Raw genomic sequence first — 20,312 nt, forward strand, 5'->3', positions numbered from 1 at the left:
TGGAGTCGGGGCTGGGGTTGTGGGGGGGTGCAGGGGTCAGTGCAGGAGGCTGGGGTGTGTGGGAGGTGCAGGGGTCCAGGCAGAGGGCTGGGAGTTTGTGTGGGGGGGTGCAGGGGTCCAGGCAGAAGGCTGGGAGTGTGTGGGGGGGTGCAGGGGTCAGGACAGAGGGCTGGGGGCATGGACTAGGGTCGTGGGGGTGCTCCCAGTCCCCTGCCCAGAGCAGCTCACGGCAGGGAGCTGGAGGGGGATATGCCCTGATTCCATCCCCCGTCATCACAGCCCCATCCCCACCTCTTCTCCGCCTCCTCCCCAGAGCAGCAAGTGCACTGCGGCTCGGCTTCTCCCCCTCCCTCGTAAGGGCCATCAGCTGATCAGTGGCAGGGAGGGAGAGGAGGAGGGGCAGGAACCCAGCACCCTGGGGGAAGAGGCGGGGGAGCGGGGACCTTGCCTGCCTTGCAGCAGTAGCCGGCAGGACCAAGCTTCTTCACCCTGCCCCGCGGGTGGTGGGGAGAAGACTGGGCCGGGGCGGGCAGGATTTTTAATGGCATGCTGCTGCCTGCCGGAGTCCTGGCCACCGGCCCCCCTCAGCCCGCTGCCGGCCTGGGTTCAGCAGCAGGCTGAGCGGAGCCAGCGCCTGGAACCTGGCAGGCAGCAGCGTGCCATTAAAAATCGGCTTGCGTACCGTCTTTGGCATGCGTGCCATAGGTTGCCGACCCCTGAACTAACATATTGGTAAAATTGGAAGAAGCCACCAGTGCTTAATGCCTGCTCTGCTGAACTGTTTCATACAATTCCCCATCTGGACAAATCTTTTGTCATTTCTTGACTATATTTCTCACCTTTCTAGGCCCTGTTCTGTTTCCTTATCCTGTTGGGTGTTTTCAACACCTCCCAATTTAATGTATGTGAATTTAATTAGCATTCTGCTTACCGTGATTTCAGATCATTAATAATTGTGTTAAGTAAGCTGACTAATAAGAGAACCTTGCTTTAGCCCACTTGACACCTCCTTCCAGCTCAGGGCATTGTGATTTATCACCGCACTTGATTTGTGGTCCTACTGCAAGACTTCAGTCCCCATGGCAATGCTGGTATGCAAACTAATTTCAGTTAATTTTTTCAACATTTTCGTACAACACTCTGTCAAAGGCTTTACTGAAATCTAGGTATGACAGTGACAGACACCGTAGAAGTGCACAGCATATGATACAAATAAATAGATATTTTAGCTACCAAATACGTTAGAAATACAAGTTTGGAATATGCAAACTAGAGAATATAAACATAAAAGGAGTCGCCTACTGGATGTATCTAGCAAAGGCACAAACAGCCCCCCAACAGACTGTTGGGTATAATTAAAATAGAATCACTCCTAATATTTCAATATTAATAAGTGCATCCTGTTCCTTTAACAATGGAAATAAAAATTAATTGTACCTCTTCCTAGGCATGTTTTTCTGACATGTTCCTAAGCAGTTAAACCAGTTTGTCCCACTACCATAAAATCAAATGTACCCAATACTTCAGTTTGTGTCAACTGCATTTTTAGTATTTGGAGGACTGGCATATTATTACCAAGTGTATTTGATTAAAGTTGAGGTTTTATTGAGCTTAAATGGAATCTGAACCTTATATAGATAAAGAAAAGCCTTATAAGAATTGCAGAATGAATGTTTTAAAACAGACTAAACAGTAATGGGACATAGTTTATCCTGTTCTAAGTGAAACTGCAGCAAACTGTAAATCTTGGCTACTGACGAAGTTGTTGATAAATCCACATATCTGTGGGATTTGCTACATTTGGAGTAAAGAAGAAGGGAACAACATATTCCTGATTACCAGGTCCCTGCAACAAGTGCTTAGCACAGGAAACTGAGGAGGAGAGCAGTGGTGGTTTTAAGCCACTTATATATCTTCTCAGATTCTGGGGCCAGCCAGCCCCAAAGAGCCATTTCAGCAGCTGAGAATAGCAGAACTTTAGCCACTCTCTCTTTACCCAGGGTCCATGAGGGATGGTGATGTAGAGCTATAATGTTAGTCCTGGCATATAAGGGTGCATGTACCAAGTAGCTGGAATCTTTTCTTCCTCACTTCTAGACCCAGATACAGAAGTGTGTCTGCATGTTCTACGGCTTCTCCAGTCTGTGATTCTAGAGCCAGAAGTTTTAGCAAAGTCAGCACCTGAGATGCGTGACACCTTGCCATTTCAACGTATCATAGCACTGTCAAAGAGCCGCAACGCAGAGCTGCAAACACTGGCGCAAGAACTGCTTGAAGACCTCAAAATCCTGGAGTGTGAAGTGTAGAGACATAGTCATTGGAGTATTATGACATCAATTGTTTACTTTTTCCCCATATTTTTATGCTGCAAGGGTATGCAAAATATTATTGCAGATTAAAAATATACATATTGAGTAATTAGGAGAGATGGACTTGGATTGAATCATTTCAATCTGTCTAGTTACCTGTATCAGAATCCCTGCCTGAAGCCAGATAACCCAATCCAAATAATATTTGGAAAAAAAGCATGTGGTGTTTGTTAGGTGCCTGAACATAATCCTAGAAGAGCTCCCAGAAGAATGACAGGTTTAATTTATTTCATAGGGTTTTGTTGGTAACGTGTTTCAAAAGTGATCCAAACCATCTGACCCGTTGGTGATACATCGGGAATAAAATAATCATCTGAACTATATCTTTATTTTCAAGGATAGCCCCAACCTTTCTGGTCCCGTTCAGCCCATCTCTAATAATTAGTATGCTAAAAGTAAACTTTGATGCTTTTTATAACTCTAGTGTTTCAGAAGACATAAGAAATTTCATTTTTATTACTATTTCTTTTCTCTGTCCTTTCTAATCAACGACAATTGGAGTTGTGTGGAGTGTATTAGATTCTGCTTTAGAATTTTTCATTCAAATTCAGTGGAGGTGCTAGAGAACTGAGTTTGCAGCTGCCGTGAATAATAGCCACTGAGCTTCCCATAGGCCCTGCAGAAGGGAAAAGATTGCTGTGGTCTCAGTATACCTAGTTCCATAGCCAAAGAGGCTAAAATTAATTACTGCTCTGTCATGAGCACTGGTGTATTTATTTGAAATTCTCATTATTTATTAGGGCTAAGCTTGCTTTCCTCAATTAAAAAACCCCCAAACCAGCTATATTATATACTTTGTAATGCTGTGATTTATGTCTGTAATAACGCTGTCATTTCCAGTTTTCTTGTGTTTGTAACATAGCTTGCAATGTGACAATGTTGGAGACAGTGACAGAGAAGATATACTTTTATAGAAACAACAACTTCCTTTTACCCACTGGTGTTATGGTTCTTCACCAGTGAAGCCCATTGTCTGTGCAGAAGACTCAGAACACAATCTTCTGAAATCAATTTTAGCCAGTTTTGTTGTTGTGTCTTGCATCTGCATCGTGCGGCAGCATTTTTTTGTTATTCAAATAGCACAAGACAAAAACCAATGACAAGCTTAGAAGTTCCATCCCTGTTCAGCAAAGCACTCAACATAGGCTTAACTTTGATTTGGGATTTAAGCACAGGCTAAAAGTTAAGCACACATTTAAGTGATTTGCTAAAGTGGGGCCTCAGTGCCACTGAACTCATTGATGACACATTGCCACATAATTGGTTACATGAAATCAAGTGCAAGTCCAGTCAAATACATAAAAAGAATCCGGTAGCAGCTACTTTTTAATATATATACAAAGTTGTTCTGCTTAGGGTGGAGTCGTTAGAATAAATGCATTTTGTCCCTTACTTAGCTATTATGGCTAATGGGTCGTTTTACAGCTGAGGAACTGTAAAATGCATTAGATAAAGACACAGTTGCACGAGCTGCCGTGAAAAGGGGTTTCGCACAATGCTACAAATATTCAATGCTAGAAAATTTAGTAGAAATGGATGTAAAGCTCCTCATTGCAGAAATTTGCCAATATACTAAAAAATTCAATTGATCCTAATTAGCACTGAATGAAAAAAATACAATATATAAACTTCCCAGAATACAGGCCATAAATCAAAGGGTTATCACAAAATATGAGACTGATACCACAAATGAGGTTAGATAGGGGTGGGTAAAAGAAAGAGATGCCAGGAGCACTTAGTGGGAGTCATACTATTTCTGATCCAAGAATATACAATACTCACTATGTGTAGATGTTAGAGTAAAATCTCATAAGTATTAAAATACATTTTCTTTGGATTTGTTTTCTTACCTTGACCAAACCCCATCCCATGATGAAATCAAAATGGTGATAGCCTGTAATTTCCTGGACTATCAACTCAAGAAAGTGTTTCATTTTAAAGTATAGTAAAAGGCAAAAAACAAAGTCTAATCAGATACTGTACTTATCAACTGAGGGGTGTTCTCCCATTAACGTTTTTAATCAAACCATTGGAAGCCAGTAAGCAACAGAAAAAAAAAGTGTGTGTGAGTGTGTGCACATAGGCACGCACAGCACTTCCATCCACATTGGAGGCTTTGGTAAAAACCTTACAACTTTATCTTTATCTTATGGTACCTAGTGTTACTAAAGCTGGGAGCTCACCATTTGAAGCACTGTGTCAGTTACACCTGCACTGAATTGAATGTTTTTGTAGTGAACAGTCTTCATTTAGTGCCTTGATTCATCTCCATGTGACCAGTACTGGAAATTAAGCAGTTAATCTGATAGTGAGCATCAGTACATCTCCCAGCTCCTTTTCTCCAAGATTTAACTTGCTGGGGCTATGGTCCCTCATAGTCAGACGTAATGCTATGGAGCCACCAACTTTGAGGAAATACCCGTTTAGTTTTAAAAGTTTAATTATGCTATTTTAATAAATAAGTAAAAGTATAGCTGGCTCTGTAAAACTCACTGAATCTTCTGAAACACTTGAATTATGAAAAACTCCAGAAACAGTGATAAAACAGATAACGTTTTAAGATCGCTATTACGTTTTTAAACAAGTTGTTTTTATTGAAGCGTTCAACCTGTTTATTACAGTTCTTAGTGAAGTTGTTGTTCATTACTTGGTTTTATGCAAAAGAAAAGGTATTTTGTTTGGGTTTTGTTGGTGCAAAGGAAATGATAGTTCAGTATATTGCTTTTTTCAGTTCACACAAAAAAGTTTCAAAGAGTCAAAAGGACTGAACTATTTTGAAGTCAGAGGAACCGGTTTTAAAATTTGTTTTTCATGGAAGCCTTCACTCTGTAAATATTGTGGTGCAATAAATAGCACCTTACTAGCTGTAGTGCTTATCAATAGCTTTATATCTTGTTGCTGTCTTTTTCTTCCTGTATCCCAGATTCAGTAGGCCCAGGAGTCAACCTCCTTCTCCAGATTGCTGAGACCTGGAAGCAATCTGTTACTGGTTACATTTAATAGAACCTTTTGTAGTGGGAGTAAAGTCTGATGACTTCCAAACACAGATCATCTGACACACCCTAGTTCTAGTTGTTTTCGGTTTTGATGTCCATTTCACTAGTAATAAAATAGGGCAAACAGTTTATCTTATCTAGTGTTACTAAAGATGGGAGCTCATCATTTGAAGCACTGTGTCAGCTACACCTGCACTGAATTGAATGTTTTTGTAGTGAATAGCCTTTATTTAGTGCCTTGATTCATCTCCATGTGACCAGTACTGGAAATTAAGTAGTTAGATTATTGTGCCTCCCCCACCCCCCCAAAAAATTATACATTTTAGGGAGTTTATAAATAAGGGAAAGAAGCTGGCTTTATTGAAATAAATGGATGTTACTCAAAGGACTTTGAAGTGTGTGCCATTTTTTTCTTAATTTAAAAAGAGGAACATAGATGATAATATAGTTCATATTATATAATAGCAACATCTTTTAGTGCTACTGTAATTAAAGATCTGTCAAGTTATGCATTATAAATCTCTGGTTTTATTTTCTTGTAAACCTTTCCTCTATTCTGAAACTTCAGGCTGTTGGAGATTTTAGTTGTTTAAAAGCAAAGTTAAATAAATGTTTTGGAAATGTATGTTGTGCTTTGTGTAACAGTTTGAAAAGTTGGGGTTTTTTTCTAATGGCAAATGATCACTCACTTTACCTTTTCTCCTCCAAAACATTAATTTACATAGGGCCTAAGTATGCTTTCACTAACACTCATGTAAATCCAGAACAACACCATTGAAGCCACTTCTCTTGTTGCATACTGTCAACTCCCATCAGTGTTAATCAGAGTTACCATCAAGAGGAGAACTAGTTTGGTATTTGCATTGAGGAAAGTGATGGAGTGACTCTGGATTTACACCAGTGTAAATGAAAGCAGAATTTGGTCCTTACGCTTAACATGAGCCAAAAAGTAAAAAATCTGTTATAAAAATCCCTCTATAAAATCCCTATTTACCTCACAGATCACAGTGTGCAATTAAAATTGAACTTTGCTTCCTTGAAGAGGTGTGTACCATGCACGTGGCAACTGAAGTCTTGTCAACCCTCAGACACTTCTGTGGAAAAGTCTCTATTTTTTTATTTTCCAAATTGACAGGAATAAAATCGAAGTTCACACAGAACTCTGTGGAAAAGACAGGTTCACCAAAGCATGTTTCCAGTAATTGGATTGTATAAGGCATTCTCCCACCTGATCTTTAAGGATTATATGTTTTTATTCATTCTGGCATACAACTGGGGCTGAAGAACTGGAGAGCTTCCATAGAAGCAGGGGAAGGCTGAAGTCAGAGGGAAGAGCAAGCTGCAAGCTCTGTGGACAAGAGAACTGCTGTTGATTCATGGACCCTGCTGATGAGAGTGTTCATCTTGGACTTTCACCATGTGGATGATCTCTCCACTTCATGAAATAACAGCAAAAGAGCTAACTCACAGGAGAAGAGTCTAGACAATGGGCATGTGCTACTGACTAGTTCGTAGCCAGGACTTGGGTACTTGATGTTACACAGGCAGCAGCGGGCTCTGGGACCGCTGATGCAGATAGAGAAGAGTACTGGGAAGACATGGTGTAGAGCACTAGCTAATCATTTGCCACCAGGAAGATTGGAAGGTAGGAGGATCAGCTTACCTAGATCAGCCGTTGAGAGAATGAATTCCATCTACACGGACACAAAGCCCTGTTAGCGCCTGTCTGGAGTTAGGAAATTTTGTAAAAATATCCTATGATTGCCAGTACCAATTTGGCTGCACTGGTTTTAGCAATACTGGGGGATAAAATTTTCAAAACAGCCTTATGTGACTTAGGAACCCAAGTACCATTTTCAAAAGTGAAGGTGAATGGGATTTAGGCTCTTACTCCTCAGAGGCTTTTGAAAATTTTACCCAGGAGCCCTAATCTCTATGGGCTGCTGGCATTCGACACTATGCCATAGAAGCCTGTTTAGAGCAAGTGTCGTGAACATGCTTATGGCAGATTCAGCAGCAGTGGGAAATATTTGGAAAACGCCCATAGTGTAGACAGGGCCTTAAGCCTTGTCTACATGAAAAAATTGTACTGGCATAACTTATGTCTGTATAATTATACTGATATAATTAAACTGAAGTAGGAATACACAGTACTTTCTCTACACTGCTTTAAACTACTTCATTTGTGAAGCATTATGTCCACACAATTTGGCACTATTTTGATATAAGCAGGCAGTACTCTGGGTGAGTATCCCAAGGTGCAAAGTAATGTCACTAAGCATTATGCATTACAGTTGGCTTTTGTAGTAGACTGTGGGATATGTATCAGAATTGTGGGACTCAGGGGTCAAGCTCCTGTGATCCCTCCTGCAATATTCTATGCTTCATCTTGTTTTCATTAACAAGAGCCATTTTCAAACTGCTGTCATGCAGCATGGAGGAAGCACAGTGATCCTGTTTATTAACACAAAACGGGTGAGTAACTTACTGGCAGTCATGCAGCCGGGGAAGATTTGCAGATCACATCACCAGTGTGATTCCACACAGCTACTTTTAGAGGAGGAAGTAGAAGGACCCAGGTAGGCACTCCTTGACAAATTCCTTGACCAGCTGCACTGGGTGGAGTTATGCTCCTGGGCCTGATCAGCACCGAATGGTAGGAAAGGATAGCATTGCACACCTGGGATGACCAGCAGTGGCTGGAAAATCTGGATGCAGAAGGCCATCTTCCTGGAACTCTGTGCAGAGCTGCAGTGCTGGGCCCTACATGAGCGCTCCCCTCCTTATGAAGAGGTTTGTAGCAAAGCTCACCACCCCTCAGTACTACCATTCAGTTGTGATGAAGGTACATGAGCTGCTGCCCTGGGTCAAAAAGCTTGGCAATGCACAGAGAACAACTGATGCCTTTGAATGTTTGGGGTTCCCAAATTATACAAGGACCAGTGATGGGACCTATTTTTTGCACCCTAAACCAGGTCTCAGGGTTCAAGAGAAAAGGATATTTGTGCATGGTCTTGGAAGGTCTGATCACCATGGCAAGATCACTGTCAGTGTGGAGTGGCCTGGAAATGTCCATTAAGCCAGAATCTTTTGAAACTCACTCTTATTTAATGCAATGAAAAGTTAAATTTTTGCTCCTGGTAGTCACCATGGGCATTAACGGTGTTAAAATGCTAACTGTCATCCTGGGAGACCCAGCTTACCCTGTGCTTCCAGGGCTTAGGAAGCCTTTGAAGGTGCTGTTTAACTATAGTAAAATCTGTGGAGTGTACATCTGGAAGACTGTTAGGAAGGTGGACGTGTCTGATGACATAACTTGAGGCATCCCCGAGGTAGCTTGCTGAGTTTTGCAAAACATTTGTTAAAACCAAGGGCGAGGACCTCACTAATGCATGGCAGGCAGAGATGGAGGGACTGTCAGAGTGTTATGAACAGCTGGAGATGGTGCCTGTGCCCAACGTCTCTGCTATCCAGTCCAGTAGACCCTAGAATGCACATAGGTAACCAGACAAGCCATTCCAGGTGTGAAGCAATGCACTGTATGCACTGTATGATACCAGTGGAAGAACTAACTATAGCGGTCTAGTTATGCCAACATGGAGATAGTTACCTTTACCTATACCTTTTACCTATAGAAGTCCTGCTGAAACAGAGCTAAGTCACTTCCAAAGAGTTGTAATTATTCTGATTTAAAGTGTGAGACAAACCAAAAAGAGACAAAATGTTGGTGGAGTCAAGGCAGTTTCTGCTGGAAAAAAACCAAAAAGATACCATTACAGAAGCGAGCTGTAGCTCACGAAAGCTTATGCTCTAAAAAATTCATTAGTCTCTAAGGTGCCACAAGTACTCCTTTTCTTTTTGCGGATACAGACCAACACGGCTGCTACTCTGAAAACTATCTGATGCAGACAAGGCTATAGAATGTAGATGTGTTGGTGCCCCAGGTCCCCAGAAGGGTTAGAATATGATTGTAACAGAATTATTAAGGCCTCTGTTGCAAGTTGCCACAAACCAAGTTCTAACTATGTTGGTATCTGCATTCCCAGCTCATTTAAAACTTGACTCTAGCGGCAGCTCCCCTGCTGATGTAAATTAACTTCAGTGGAGCCATGACATGAATCTTCCTCTAAGCTCCAGTGCAGACAGAGCTTGCAGGAAGCATCAGGGAAGTTATTCGATGAAGAAGTCCTTTAAACTGTGACCTGAATGACTGAAGCTTTTAAAGCCAAGCATTGCTCACCTATAGTACGTTAATGGTTATCAAAGCTCATACAACAAAGCTGTAAGAGAGGGAGTATTCATGCACTGATACAAATGCTAGGCTAGAGCCTGCTGTTAGAAAGTTGAGTGTAAAGTGAATGATAAAATGACATGAGTTCTCTGATCACACACAAGGAAACAGCAGAGACTCTGTGTATAACAGAACAACAACAAGAGTGAAATCAGACCTGGCCAAAATGTAAGTAAATGCTCCTTACAATTGTCCCTGCAATGGACGAAGTGTGCTTTACAGGGCAATGCCCACTGACAAGTTGTATAAGCAGCACCAGTAATAAAACAATATGAAGATTAATATAGAGAATGAGAACTCAAAGATTACTCAGGGCTTCACTGCCAGTAGATTGCACCGGTATAACTTAAGGTGTGATTTTTAAACTGGGCAAAAGAGTTGGTGAACATGCTTCCTTCAGATAGGTTTTATTTTGGTTCAGCTTTAGTTGACTAGGAACTGGTTTAAGCTAATCAGCCAATTTTAAACTGAAAAAAGTGTCCGCAGATGGGTTTGTGTCAGCTGTAAAAACAGGTTTTAAGTTAAACCTGTGACACTTTCTGGTGCAGACAATAGCTGAGTGCTGATTGGCTACAAGGTTGTGCTAAATAGACAAATGTGAGCCAGTGGAGATTGACAGAGACCAGTAAATAAGGATGAGTCCATTGGGATAACTCCTGAGTGTCATGAACCACAGAGTGAAATGCAATTCATAGTTTGATGGAAAATGTGAAACCTTAGGATAACTAGCCCTGTAAATTTTCCTCATCCTATCACAGGCACATGAACACATTGCAACACCAGCGTGGCATATTGACAACTGGCAAAGAGCCCAAGGCTGAATTTCATTTGCATATAGATGTGTAGACATTTTGAAATAGCAGTAAACCCCCTTACAGTCCTAATATTTACTTGTTCTTGTAACTGTGCACAGCATTTCAAGATCTGATTGGCCACAGCTGGCATTTGGGAAAACACATTGGACACTCCATACTATGTACACCACAAAGAATCACAAAATCTCTATCCACGTATGTTATTAATCTAATAAGAAATTACCAGTAATGATTGCTACTCATCCTGTATATACTGCTTCCATTCCTTCATTCCAGCAGTAACGTTTATTCTGGCAGAGTAATAATCATGAACACGATTATTGCTCTGCCACAGCAGAAATTTAATCTTTCTGAAATAAGAACAGCAGAGGAAAAGTGAGACGTTCCCATTCCAGTAAGGAAGCCTTCACAGGAAGTCTCTCTAGAAATTATGTCCTGTGCTGCCCTGATCAGCCGTCAAGCTATTCAACTCTAACAATGCTGACAATATGTAAGACTGCCCCGGAAACCTTAAGAGATTGCATGTCTGACACAGCCAGTGTCTCCAGTGCCCAGGCATCTAATCTAGCAGCAGACAGATCTTGGTTAAGGAAGCAGGAGGAAAGGAGGTTCCCTCTCAGCAGCCTTGATGCAGTGGCTCTGAATGGCAGGAGACCAAAAGGTGCAAGAGTAGTTATATAAGCAGCAACAGCAAGCCTGAATGCAATCAAATATGAGGCCTCATCTAGGGATCAGAAATCTTAAAGTCAGCTGGAAAGCTGAGCTGCTAAAAACAATAGATCTACTGTAACTGGTTTAGGGAGGGGGAAGCATTCAAGGTTAGACTAAGAACATGAGAGCATAATGAAACCCACATTAAAATTACCCACCAGGAGGAGCCAATTAATGAATAGTTTTACTTCACAGGTCCTGTACAGCAAAGCCCCTCTGACTTGGAGCAGATTGTGAGCCTTTTGCTCACTGAAATGCCACATGGTGATAAATGTTTTTCAGGATGTGGAAAGGGAGAAAATGCTTTAAAATGGATTTATAATGGCTTTTTAATTGTAACAGGCATTTTCAATTGTTAATGGATATTTTAGAGCAGGAGGCTGCTGCTGGTGGTGGCCATTGCTGAAAACTGATCTCATTTTTTATGTTGTCATTCATTATAAAGGGCCAAAGTAAGAGGCTGTAAAACAATTATCAGCTCTGCATTAACAATCAGAAAATTTAACTTTACTAAACGAACTGTAAGATTTGTGTTTTAACCATTGAAGTGTTTTTTTTAAATCCAGTATTTGATTTTTTTTTTGGAGGAGATGAGAGGGTTCTCAGCTTCCCTACTAATGGATCATCTGTTCCTCCACCCTACTCAAGGTCTGGTGTTGCAGCTTCTGAGCCGTCTGGCCAAGAATTGAATGGGGACCTAAGTTCTGTCTAAGCTGCATGGCTGCGCTCAGGGCTGTGGAGGGGAGATGCGAAGGTGCCTCTCCCACAGCCCCAGCCCTGGACCTGCTGCAGCCGGAGAGAGGCAGGGAGAACGCTCTTCCCCCAGCTCCAGAGCTGCTGCAGCCAGGGAAGGGCACCTCTCCCCCCTCAGCCAAGGTGCTGCTGAGGTGAGAGAGGGCTGGGGGGCAGTCCTCTCTCCCCACTGCGGCCCCAGGGCAGCCTGCACCCCAAACCCCTCATCCCTAGCCCAGAGCCTGCCCCCACAGCTGGAGCCCTCATTTCCATCCCCCCATCCCAACCCTCTGCCCCAACCCTGAGTCCCCTCCCACACTCCAAACCCCTCAGCCCCACCCCTGCCACACATCACCTTCATATTGGTGCACATAACAAAATTCATTCCACACATACATGGGAAAAATTAGTGGAAACACTGAATTGGGGACTACTCCTGAAGCCCATCCACCTAGAGAAGAAATATAGTTTTATCGTTGCGGTGCTGGAGTGGTATTCAGTTCCCTGCTCTGCCACAGACTTCCTATGTGACCATGGGCAAGTCACTTAGTCTCTGTTCCTCAGTTCTCTGTTTATATAATGTGGATAATAATACTTCCTTTCTGCAACCCTGTCTGTCTTGTCAGGGCAGAGTCATTCTTCCACAGTGCCTCGCTCAACGGGGCCCTGAGCTTAGTTGGGACCGAGTGCAATGCAAATGAGAAATAATGAAAGCTACTGACAGTGCCAAATGGGGCAGTCGCTACCCCGATATAAATGTTGATGCTTTTCAGCTCAGTAGACACTGCCTTCACCACAGTATAGAAAAGCGAATGAAAAAAGTGATGGGCAAACTTGTCCTGCCTAATTTCAATCCTACTCAGGGTAGTTAAGCACTGGCATGAAATTGCCTAAGGAGCTTGTGGTGTTGCCATTGTTGGAGGTTTTTAAAAGCAGGTTAGACAAACACCTGTCAGGGATGGTCTAGATAATACTTAGTCCGGCCATGAGTGCAGGGGACTGGACTAGAAGACCTTTCAAGGTCCCTTCCAGTCCTACGATTCTATGATTTTCTCTCTCCTTTTCCCTATATCTCCAGGCTGCTACCAAGTCTTGCGTCTTCTTCCTCCACAAAAAATCTGATGTAAAGGTCTTCCTTGCCAGCTGATCAGCCCAAAATCTTCATTGAAATGTTTCTGTTGGTCTTAGGGTTTATAGTTTTTTTTAAAATAGAAGAACTAAATTTGGGGCCAAATTTTACTAGTTGTGTGTGTGACAGGGTGGTGGGCCGGAACATCTGAGCCAGCCCCCTGTCACACCAGGTCCAATGAAGGGAGGTAGATTGGAGCTGCCTAGAGAAACCTGTGCCTGACTGGCAAAAGGGGAAACAGCTGCCAGCTTGATTAGCCTGGGCTGCATAAAAGCTTCAGGGGAAGGAAGCCAAGGGGACAGAGAGAAAGGGGGGAAACCAGGGAGTGGAGGGAGAGTAGGTGGTGGTCTCTCCTGGCTGTAGAGGCTGGGAAGTTCTTCAGATGGAAACCCCCATGCTGTGTATGGTGAGATTACACGCTGTAAATAAACTGCACTGGTGATCGCTGAGTCAGGAGGTCTCTGAGTGGTTTTTAGAGCAGAGGCCGGAGCAAAGGGGGCACTGCTATGCCCTGTTACAGTCTGCTTAAAAACTCTTCTTCTAGTGAAGTGAGCTGGATATGCCACATGACATTTAACAGTCATGATCTAGAGAAGCCAATGTTGCTGTAGTTTTTTGAATCTGACAGGTGGTGACCAACCCTATAATTATTTATTCCCATTTTACAGATGGTAAACTGAAGCACATAGGTTGTCCAACAATCACTGGCACAGAGGGGACTAGAATGCATGAATTCAGACTCCCAGGCCCGTGCACTAATGAGTAGAGCACAAAGCCACCCATGTTAATATTAATGGAGTTTTTGTTGTCAACTAACTTGTGGAAGTTTTTAGAAAATAGGTATTGTAAGAGATTACATTTAAAACCATTATAGGCATTTTTTTAAAACACAGAAAATGTACCGTTGGTCTGTGGAACTCACTGCCACAAGATATGATTGAGGCCAAGAGTGTAGCAGACCTCAAAAAAGATTGGACATTGATATGTCGAGGGTGACCAGATGTCCTGTTTTTAAGCCATCCTGCAGGTGTCCTGGCTTTTTCTTAAAAACAGGCAAATTGTCCTGTATTTTCTGTCCTTGCCCTCCACCCCTATCAGTACTGGCATGTCCTGCTCCTGGCTGGATCCCTGCTCGCCAGCCACCCGTCCACCAGCAGTGAGTAGGGGGGTCCAGTAGCCAACAATGGGGGTTGGTGTGCAAGGCTGGTGGTGGGGCAAAGATACAGTGCACGGGGCCAGGTGCTCCCCCCTGCTGGTCCACCAGTGCAGCCCCAACCATGTGCCAGCTCTCAGCCAGCAGGGCGCCCCTCACATCCCATTTCTGGCCAGCACTGGTTGCGTGCTACTGTGGCTGGTGAGCGCAGGCAGGCAGCGGCTGGTTACGTCGCCTCTGCTGCCCAGCCATCGGCCCTTTACGTGCGCCCCCTCTCGCTGTCCTCTCTCTGCTTTGCCCCTTTGCTGCCCCCCTCCCCAGCCCTGCTGCTCCTTGATATCCCCCCAGTGGAGCATGTCCCGCTCCCAGTGCTGTGTGGAGAATCAGCCCCTGGTCAGAGCGCTCAGCTCACCAACAGTATGGCTGGCAGGCTCCTTCCTTCCCCCACTGCTTCTAGCTGGGCTGGCAACCCAGGAAAGCCCAAGACCCTCCGGACCAGGCCGCTGGCCAGGAGGAGCCAAGCCCTGTGTGTGCCAAAGCCCCGCACAGCGCTGGCATGGGGAAGCCTCTCCGCCCCTCAGCTAAGCTCTGGAATGGTGCGGGAGGGGAGGAAAGCAAGTTCCAGCCTGTTCACACCTCAACCTGCAGGCTCCACAGCAGCCCCTGGGGCAGGGGTTTAGCACCTTCTTCACCTGCCCCCCCCCCCGGTCCTGCCCCCAGGGACCCCGGGGCTGCTCTGTCCCCTAGGTATTCTCCCCTGCTGAGCCAGCTCTCTAGCTGGGTTTGCTGAAGCCCCTGCAGTCAAGTTCCTTGGGCCCTGGTGCACAGTGCATCCTTAGGGCTTAACCCCTTCCTGCCCGTGCTGTAGCTGGAGGCGGCTGGATGATGTTGGTGGCCAGCAGCAGAGACATGGGCCAGGTCATCCCTTCCCCACCTCTTCCCCTGTGGCTGGAAGCAGCTCCTTTCCCTCCCACACAGTGCTGCAAGGCTGCTGCTGGCCACATTCTGGTGTGAACCCTGGCAGAAATCTGGGGAGGAGGGGCAAGTGTCCCTATGTGCCCCCTCCCCCTCCACCTGTTGCCTTGGGAAGCTGTGGTGCCAGGTACCAAAAGAGGCGGGTCCGTCCCGGGGGCCCAGCCAGGCCCGGAGGGCGGAGAGCACTGGGTAGGGAGGGTCAGGTCAGTCGGTCACCTGCACTGTGTGAGAGACGTGTACGGGAATGGAGGGGGGGTAGTAGGGGTGTCACCCCTCCCTGTGGAACCTTAAAGATAAGAAGGTAAATAAAAAGAATCCAACTATGCAGTATTTCTTTTTAACAGGCTCAGTTAACTTGATGGTAATTTGAACGTTTGTATTGCATAGTTCTGACTGATTGCCATTGAACTTGATTGAATATGAGTAATTTTACCAGGTGTCCTGTGTTCAGCATAAGGAAATATGGTCACTCTAGATATGGATAAATAGAAATTAACAGTTATATAAGATAGGATTTTTAAAAATCCCCAAAATTTGGGAAGGATATAAACCCTCCTTCCCCAGAACGTGTAAACTGCCCCATACCTGGGGAACAGGGGTTGGAAGAAACTTCCATTAATTGTAGCTTATTTCTTAGTTGCTTATTTCAGCGTTTCTTGTAGCCACTGGTACTGGCCACTGTTGGCGACAGGATACTATACTAGCTTGACCATACGTCTGATCCAGTATGGTAAGTCCTACAATCAGAAATGCTGACTGGTTGTTGATGTGTATTGCTTAACTACTATGTCCATGAAATGTTAATGTGGAACAGGAGCAAATAACTGCATAGAGAACAAAATGGAATAAACCAGAACCAGATTATCCATTGGGCACAGGGAGATATGACCGTTTAAATGTCTCTGTTTAACGGTGACATTACAGTATCAAGTTAAGTCATATATGACCTAAAACGCTTCTTTCTGTGGTCAAGAGCAGTATCTGTTCGAATTTTAAGCTCTGTTAACCAAAAATGCCTATGCAGGAGATGCAGTCAGTGTCAGTTATTTATTGACCTGAAGGTTTTTAAGTGAACACCCATTGTATGAGGAAACTCAATAACAATGGTGATTTGACCCATTGTGTGCTATGATATACTGGGGTTTAACCAGCTTTTCTGGGCAAGGCCAAATTGTGCAGAGCAAACTTAATCAACAAATGCTATGAAAGGTACCCAGCCAACTGGATACAGATGTCACCCTGGGGCTGCATGTGCTTGCTCCCTCGGAGCCAGTCACGTCACTACTTCCGTTTGACTCTTCTATTATTTTTAAATGTTAAAGCGAGCTAGCTGAGCATAGTTAATTTCAGAATATAATGCTCTATGACATGTAATGGGTTCTAGGAACTAAGACCCCCCTTAGTAAGTCCAATTTGTGTGTAAAATTGGAGCAAACTGGATTGCTTTCTTTAATTTTTCTGAAACTAGTGCTTTTTCCATTTCCCTCACTGACCTAGGAATCATGATCGCAGAATGCCATGTGGTGTACTTATGAACACGCAGAAGGGTAGAAAGGATAGTTCTCCAACAGAGGGCACAAAGTAAACTTGACTTGCACATTTTCAAGTTAATGTGACTGGCAAACTTCTTACAAATAATCTAAAACCTTGTTGATCTTGGAACAAGGCTTTATGACTGTGGTAATATTTTACAAGGTACTGTATATGTTTGTTTAACATTTCCTCCTCTGGACAAAAACACATCCCCATGAAATGGGTTGGGGATGCTTGTGGGGAAAGATGCTCCTTTCCTGTAGGTCATATAGAATTGTAAAGCTTCAGTACTACCCTCCAGTACATCAGTGCATACTTGCCCCTGATCTTTGCTCCTACAGAATTAGTATTGGCTCCATGTATTTGCTGATGAATGGGAAATCCCAGTAACTGCCATCTCACAGCACTACTGCAGAAAGTAGCAGTTGCGATTCAACATTAAGCCTAGAATTCTTGAGACTCCCAGGCAAGGAGTCTCTTCAGTAATACTGATGCTTGCAAAAACACTGTAAAAGTCTGATCTTGGCTCCTACTGGGAGCTTTGCCATAGATCAGGGGTTCTCAAACTTTATTGCACCGCAACCCCCTTCTGACAACTAAAATTGCTACTCGGCCCCAAGAAGGGGAACGGAAGCCTGAGCCTGCCCAAGCCCCGCTGCCCTGGGTGGGAGCCAAAGCCCAAGCCTCACCACCCTTGGCAGGGGGGCCAAAGCCCCAGGGCTTCTTCCCTAGGCAGGGGGCCTATAGCCTAAGTCCCGCCACCCTTGGCAGTGGGGCTTGGGTCTCGGGCGGCGGGACTCAGGCTTCCGCTTTGGCCCCGGGCCCCAGCCAGTCTAACGCCAGTCTGGAGACCCCATTAAAATGGGGTTGCGATCCACTTTGGGGTCCCAACCCACAGTTTGAGAACCGCTGCCATTGATCTTAATGGGACTATGGTTAGTCTCTTAATCTCTAATGCACCTGTCCAAGCTTGATAGTTCATTACAAATTTGTACTTTCAGAAGTTATATTGTACTAGTGCCATCAGAGGAAGTGATTTTAAGGACATTAACTTGGACCATAACAAACAACTAATGAGAGAAAACAATCTGTAAATGTCATATTTGTTTACCTGCATTCTCCAGCTTGAAAATGTCGTTCTGTTGGAAATGAAGAAAGTAAAACACTGCTGTTTATCTTCACTGCTTCGCTTCCTTTCCACTCCCCTGCTCTACACACGCTTCTGCTTGACTTATTCCCAAACGTCCTTAAACACACTGACTGCAGACATAGATAAGGCAGAACTAAAGACTTCAGGTTCTCCTGCTGCTGAGCTCCGATAATAGTGATTTCACTTTTAGGACAAATGGGAGTTTGCCCGTAGCTCCCAAATGCAACAGCAAAAGCTTGGGTGAGTGGGATAGTTATTCATCTCCCAGTATCAGTGAGCAGAGGCAGCCCCACCAGTATAACCAGACTTGAGGCAAGGTCTTCAAAAGCAAAGGGAGCAGTGAGTGAGTCAGAAATTTTTGTGAAAATATTTTTTGACAAAAAAATTACTTTGGTCAAAATGAAAAAGTTTTTGAAAAATATGTTGATTTCAATGCTATTTCATTTAATAAAAAAACCAAAATGAAACCATTTGATGATGCTGAAACATCCCGTTTCAATATTTTCTGAGTGAAATGTCTTTGAATTTTTTGTTTCAAAACAAAATTCATTGTTATATTTGTATTAAAGCTTAAAAAGGTTACAATCAGAACTCTGCTATTGTGAGGAATACCACATTCTTATTCTGGATAAGTCCTTTAGGCGATGTCGTGTTAGAAGCAGTTTAAGCTAAACCGGAAAAAGCTACCCTTGACTGGAACAGGAATACCCACATGGGGGGACTATACCCGTTTAATTATTCAGTTTAATTCACACTTTAGGCCTGGTCCACACTGAAAGGTTATAGCAGCATAGCTACATTGGTCAGGGGTGTGGAAAAAACACCATTTAGCCAACTATTAAAAAAAGACCACCTCCTTCTTTTCTAGGCAGGTATGCTCCTCTACCCAGATAGACCTCTTGGCTGAAATAGCCATTCCATTCTATCATATGGTACAGAAACACCAGGCTAGTGACAGATCCACAAACACTGCACAAGCACTTTTGTCATACTTAGGTTACAAGTGTGATGGATCTGCTAAGCCCCTCTCCCCACACCAGGTAATGGGTAATGCCAGGTCATAATGAGAAGGGTCCTGATTCAGGAAGTGGCCAGGCAGGCTCTGTTAGGAAGCAGTGGCTGCATGGCTAGCCAGGAGTTGTAGAGAAGCTGGATGCAGAGAGGAACCCCCAGAAACTGTACACAGAGCTGCGTGTGGAACAGGCTGTGAATGCTGGACATTACAGATGGGTGCAGGGCTGTGTGAGACAGGGAGCAGCAGTGGCTGGACAGGGAACCAGGACAGAGGGGCCCCAATGAGGCACTAACTGAGCTCAGCCTGGAAACCTGCAAATTCCTATTTGTGTGACTAGAGGCTGGAATGAAGATGGCACCCCAGGCACTAGGCCTGGAGAGCCATTACTCTTGACAGGACTGCCCCAGCGACCCAAACAAGAACTGCTGTTACTTTGAACTGTAACTTTTAAGCCACTGTACCTTGGGTATGTGCAATCTTTCCCTTCTCCTGCCAGGTCTAGTAAAATACCCTTTCCCTTAGCCATGTGTTCGAGTGATTAATAGGATCCACCAGGGCTAATGACTACAAGGCCTATCTGCTGAAACACCTACAGTGCTTGCCACATAGTCGTGGTACAGCTGGCATGCTTCTGGCACCTTAGGAGCTTGATGTATTCCAGCATTGAGAAGCCCCAATCACTGCATCTTGAATTTGCCAAACGTGAGATGATGATGCTCCCAGAAAGTATGAGCATTTCTTTTACTTCTAAGTTTATTTATAAAGCTGAGCAAATTTTTTTGGACCAAAACCCTTTTTGTCAAAAATGCAGATTCAGCGATGCTAAAACATTTCATGAATTTTCAGTTTTGCCAAATTGTTGTGTAGGAAAAAAATTCCTAAAAACTCAGAAATACTTTGATTTGACATTTCTAACCAAAACATTTCAAATTTTCAGTTCAAAATTTCCTTTAACATTATTGAATAAATTGAAAACATGTTGAAGATCTAAACAAAACATTTAATTTGACCATTTTCATTTTGACAATTTTTTTTTTCAACTTTTTGATTTGCCAGAAATGTTTGCTTCTGTTTTGACCCGAAGCAATTTTTTTTTTGGAATGGCCAGTGTCAAGGTTCCTTCCCCACTCTGAACTCTAGGGTACAGATGTGGGGACCTTCATGAAAACCTCCTAAGCTTACTTTCACCAGTTTAGGTTAAAACTTCCCCAAGGTACAAATTAATTTTATCCTTTGCCCCTGGATTTCCACTGCCAGCACCAAACTTTAACTGGGTTTACTGGGAAACGTAGTTTGGACACATCTTTCCCCCCAAAATCCTCCCAACCCTTGCACCCCACTTCCTGGGGAAGGTTTGGTAAAAATCCTCACCAATTTGCATAGGTGACCACAGACCCAAACCCTTGGATCTTAGAACAATGAAAAAGCATTCAGTTTTCTTAC

General features: G+C 43.8%; 1 protein-coding gene across 3 annotated transcripts in view; it reads left to right on the plus strand.

Annotated features, from left to right (window-relative positions):
* The window catches only part of HSF2BP (heat shock transcription factor 2 binding protein), a 95,824-nt gene that overhangs the window by 55,767 nt on the left and 19,745 nt on the right, over positions 1-20,312 (plus strand). For 2 of the 3 annotated variants that reach the window (XM_073359320.2, XM_078854418.1), the window contains one exon: positions 2,098-2,782. The exons of the other annotated variant lie outside the window; for it this stretch is intronic. In XM_073359320.2, coding sequence (XP_073215421.1) covers positions 2,098-2,306 — 209 coding nt within the window. In that variant the 3' untranslated portion in view covers positions 2,307-2,782. Of the gene's footprint in view, positions 1-2,097; positions 2,783-20,312 lie in introns of those variants that run through there. 3 annotated transcript variants of the gene reach the window in all.

Source organism: Lepidochelys kempii, chromosome 1 (genome assembly GCF_965140285.1).
Source record: "Lepidochelys kempii isolate rLepKem1 chromosome 1, rLepKem1.hap1, whole genome shotgun sequence".
Classification (NCBI taxonomy): domain Eukaryota; kingdom Metazoa; phylum Chordata; order Testudines; family Cheloniidae; genus Lepidochelys; species Lepidochelys kempii.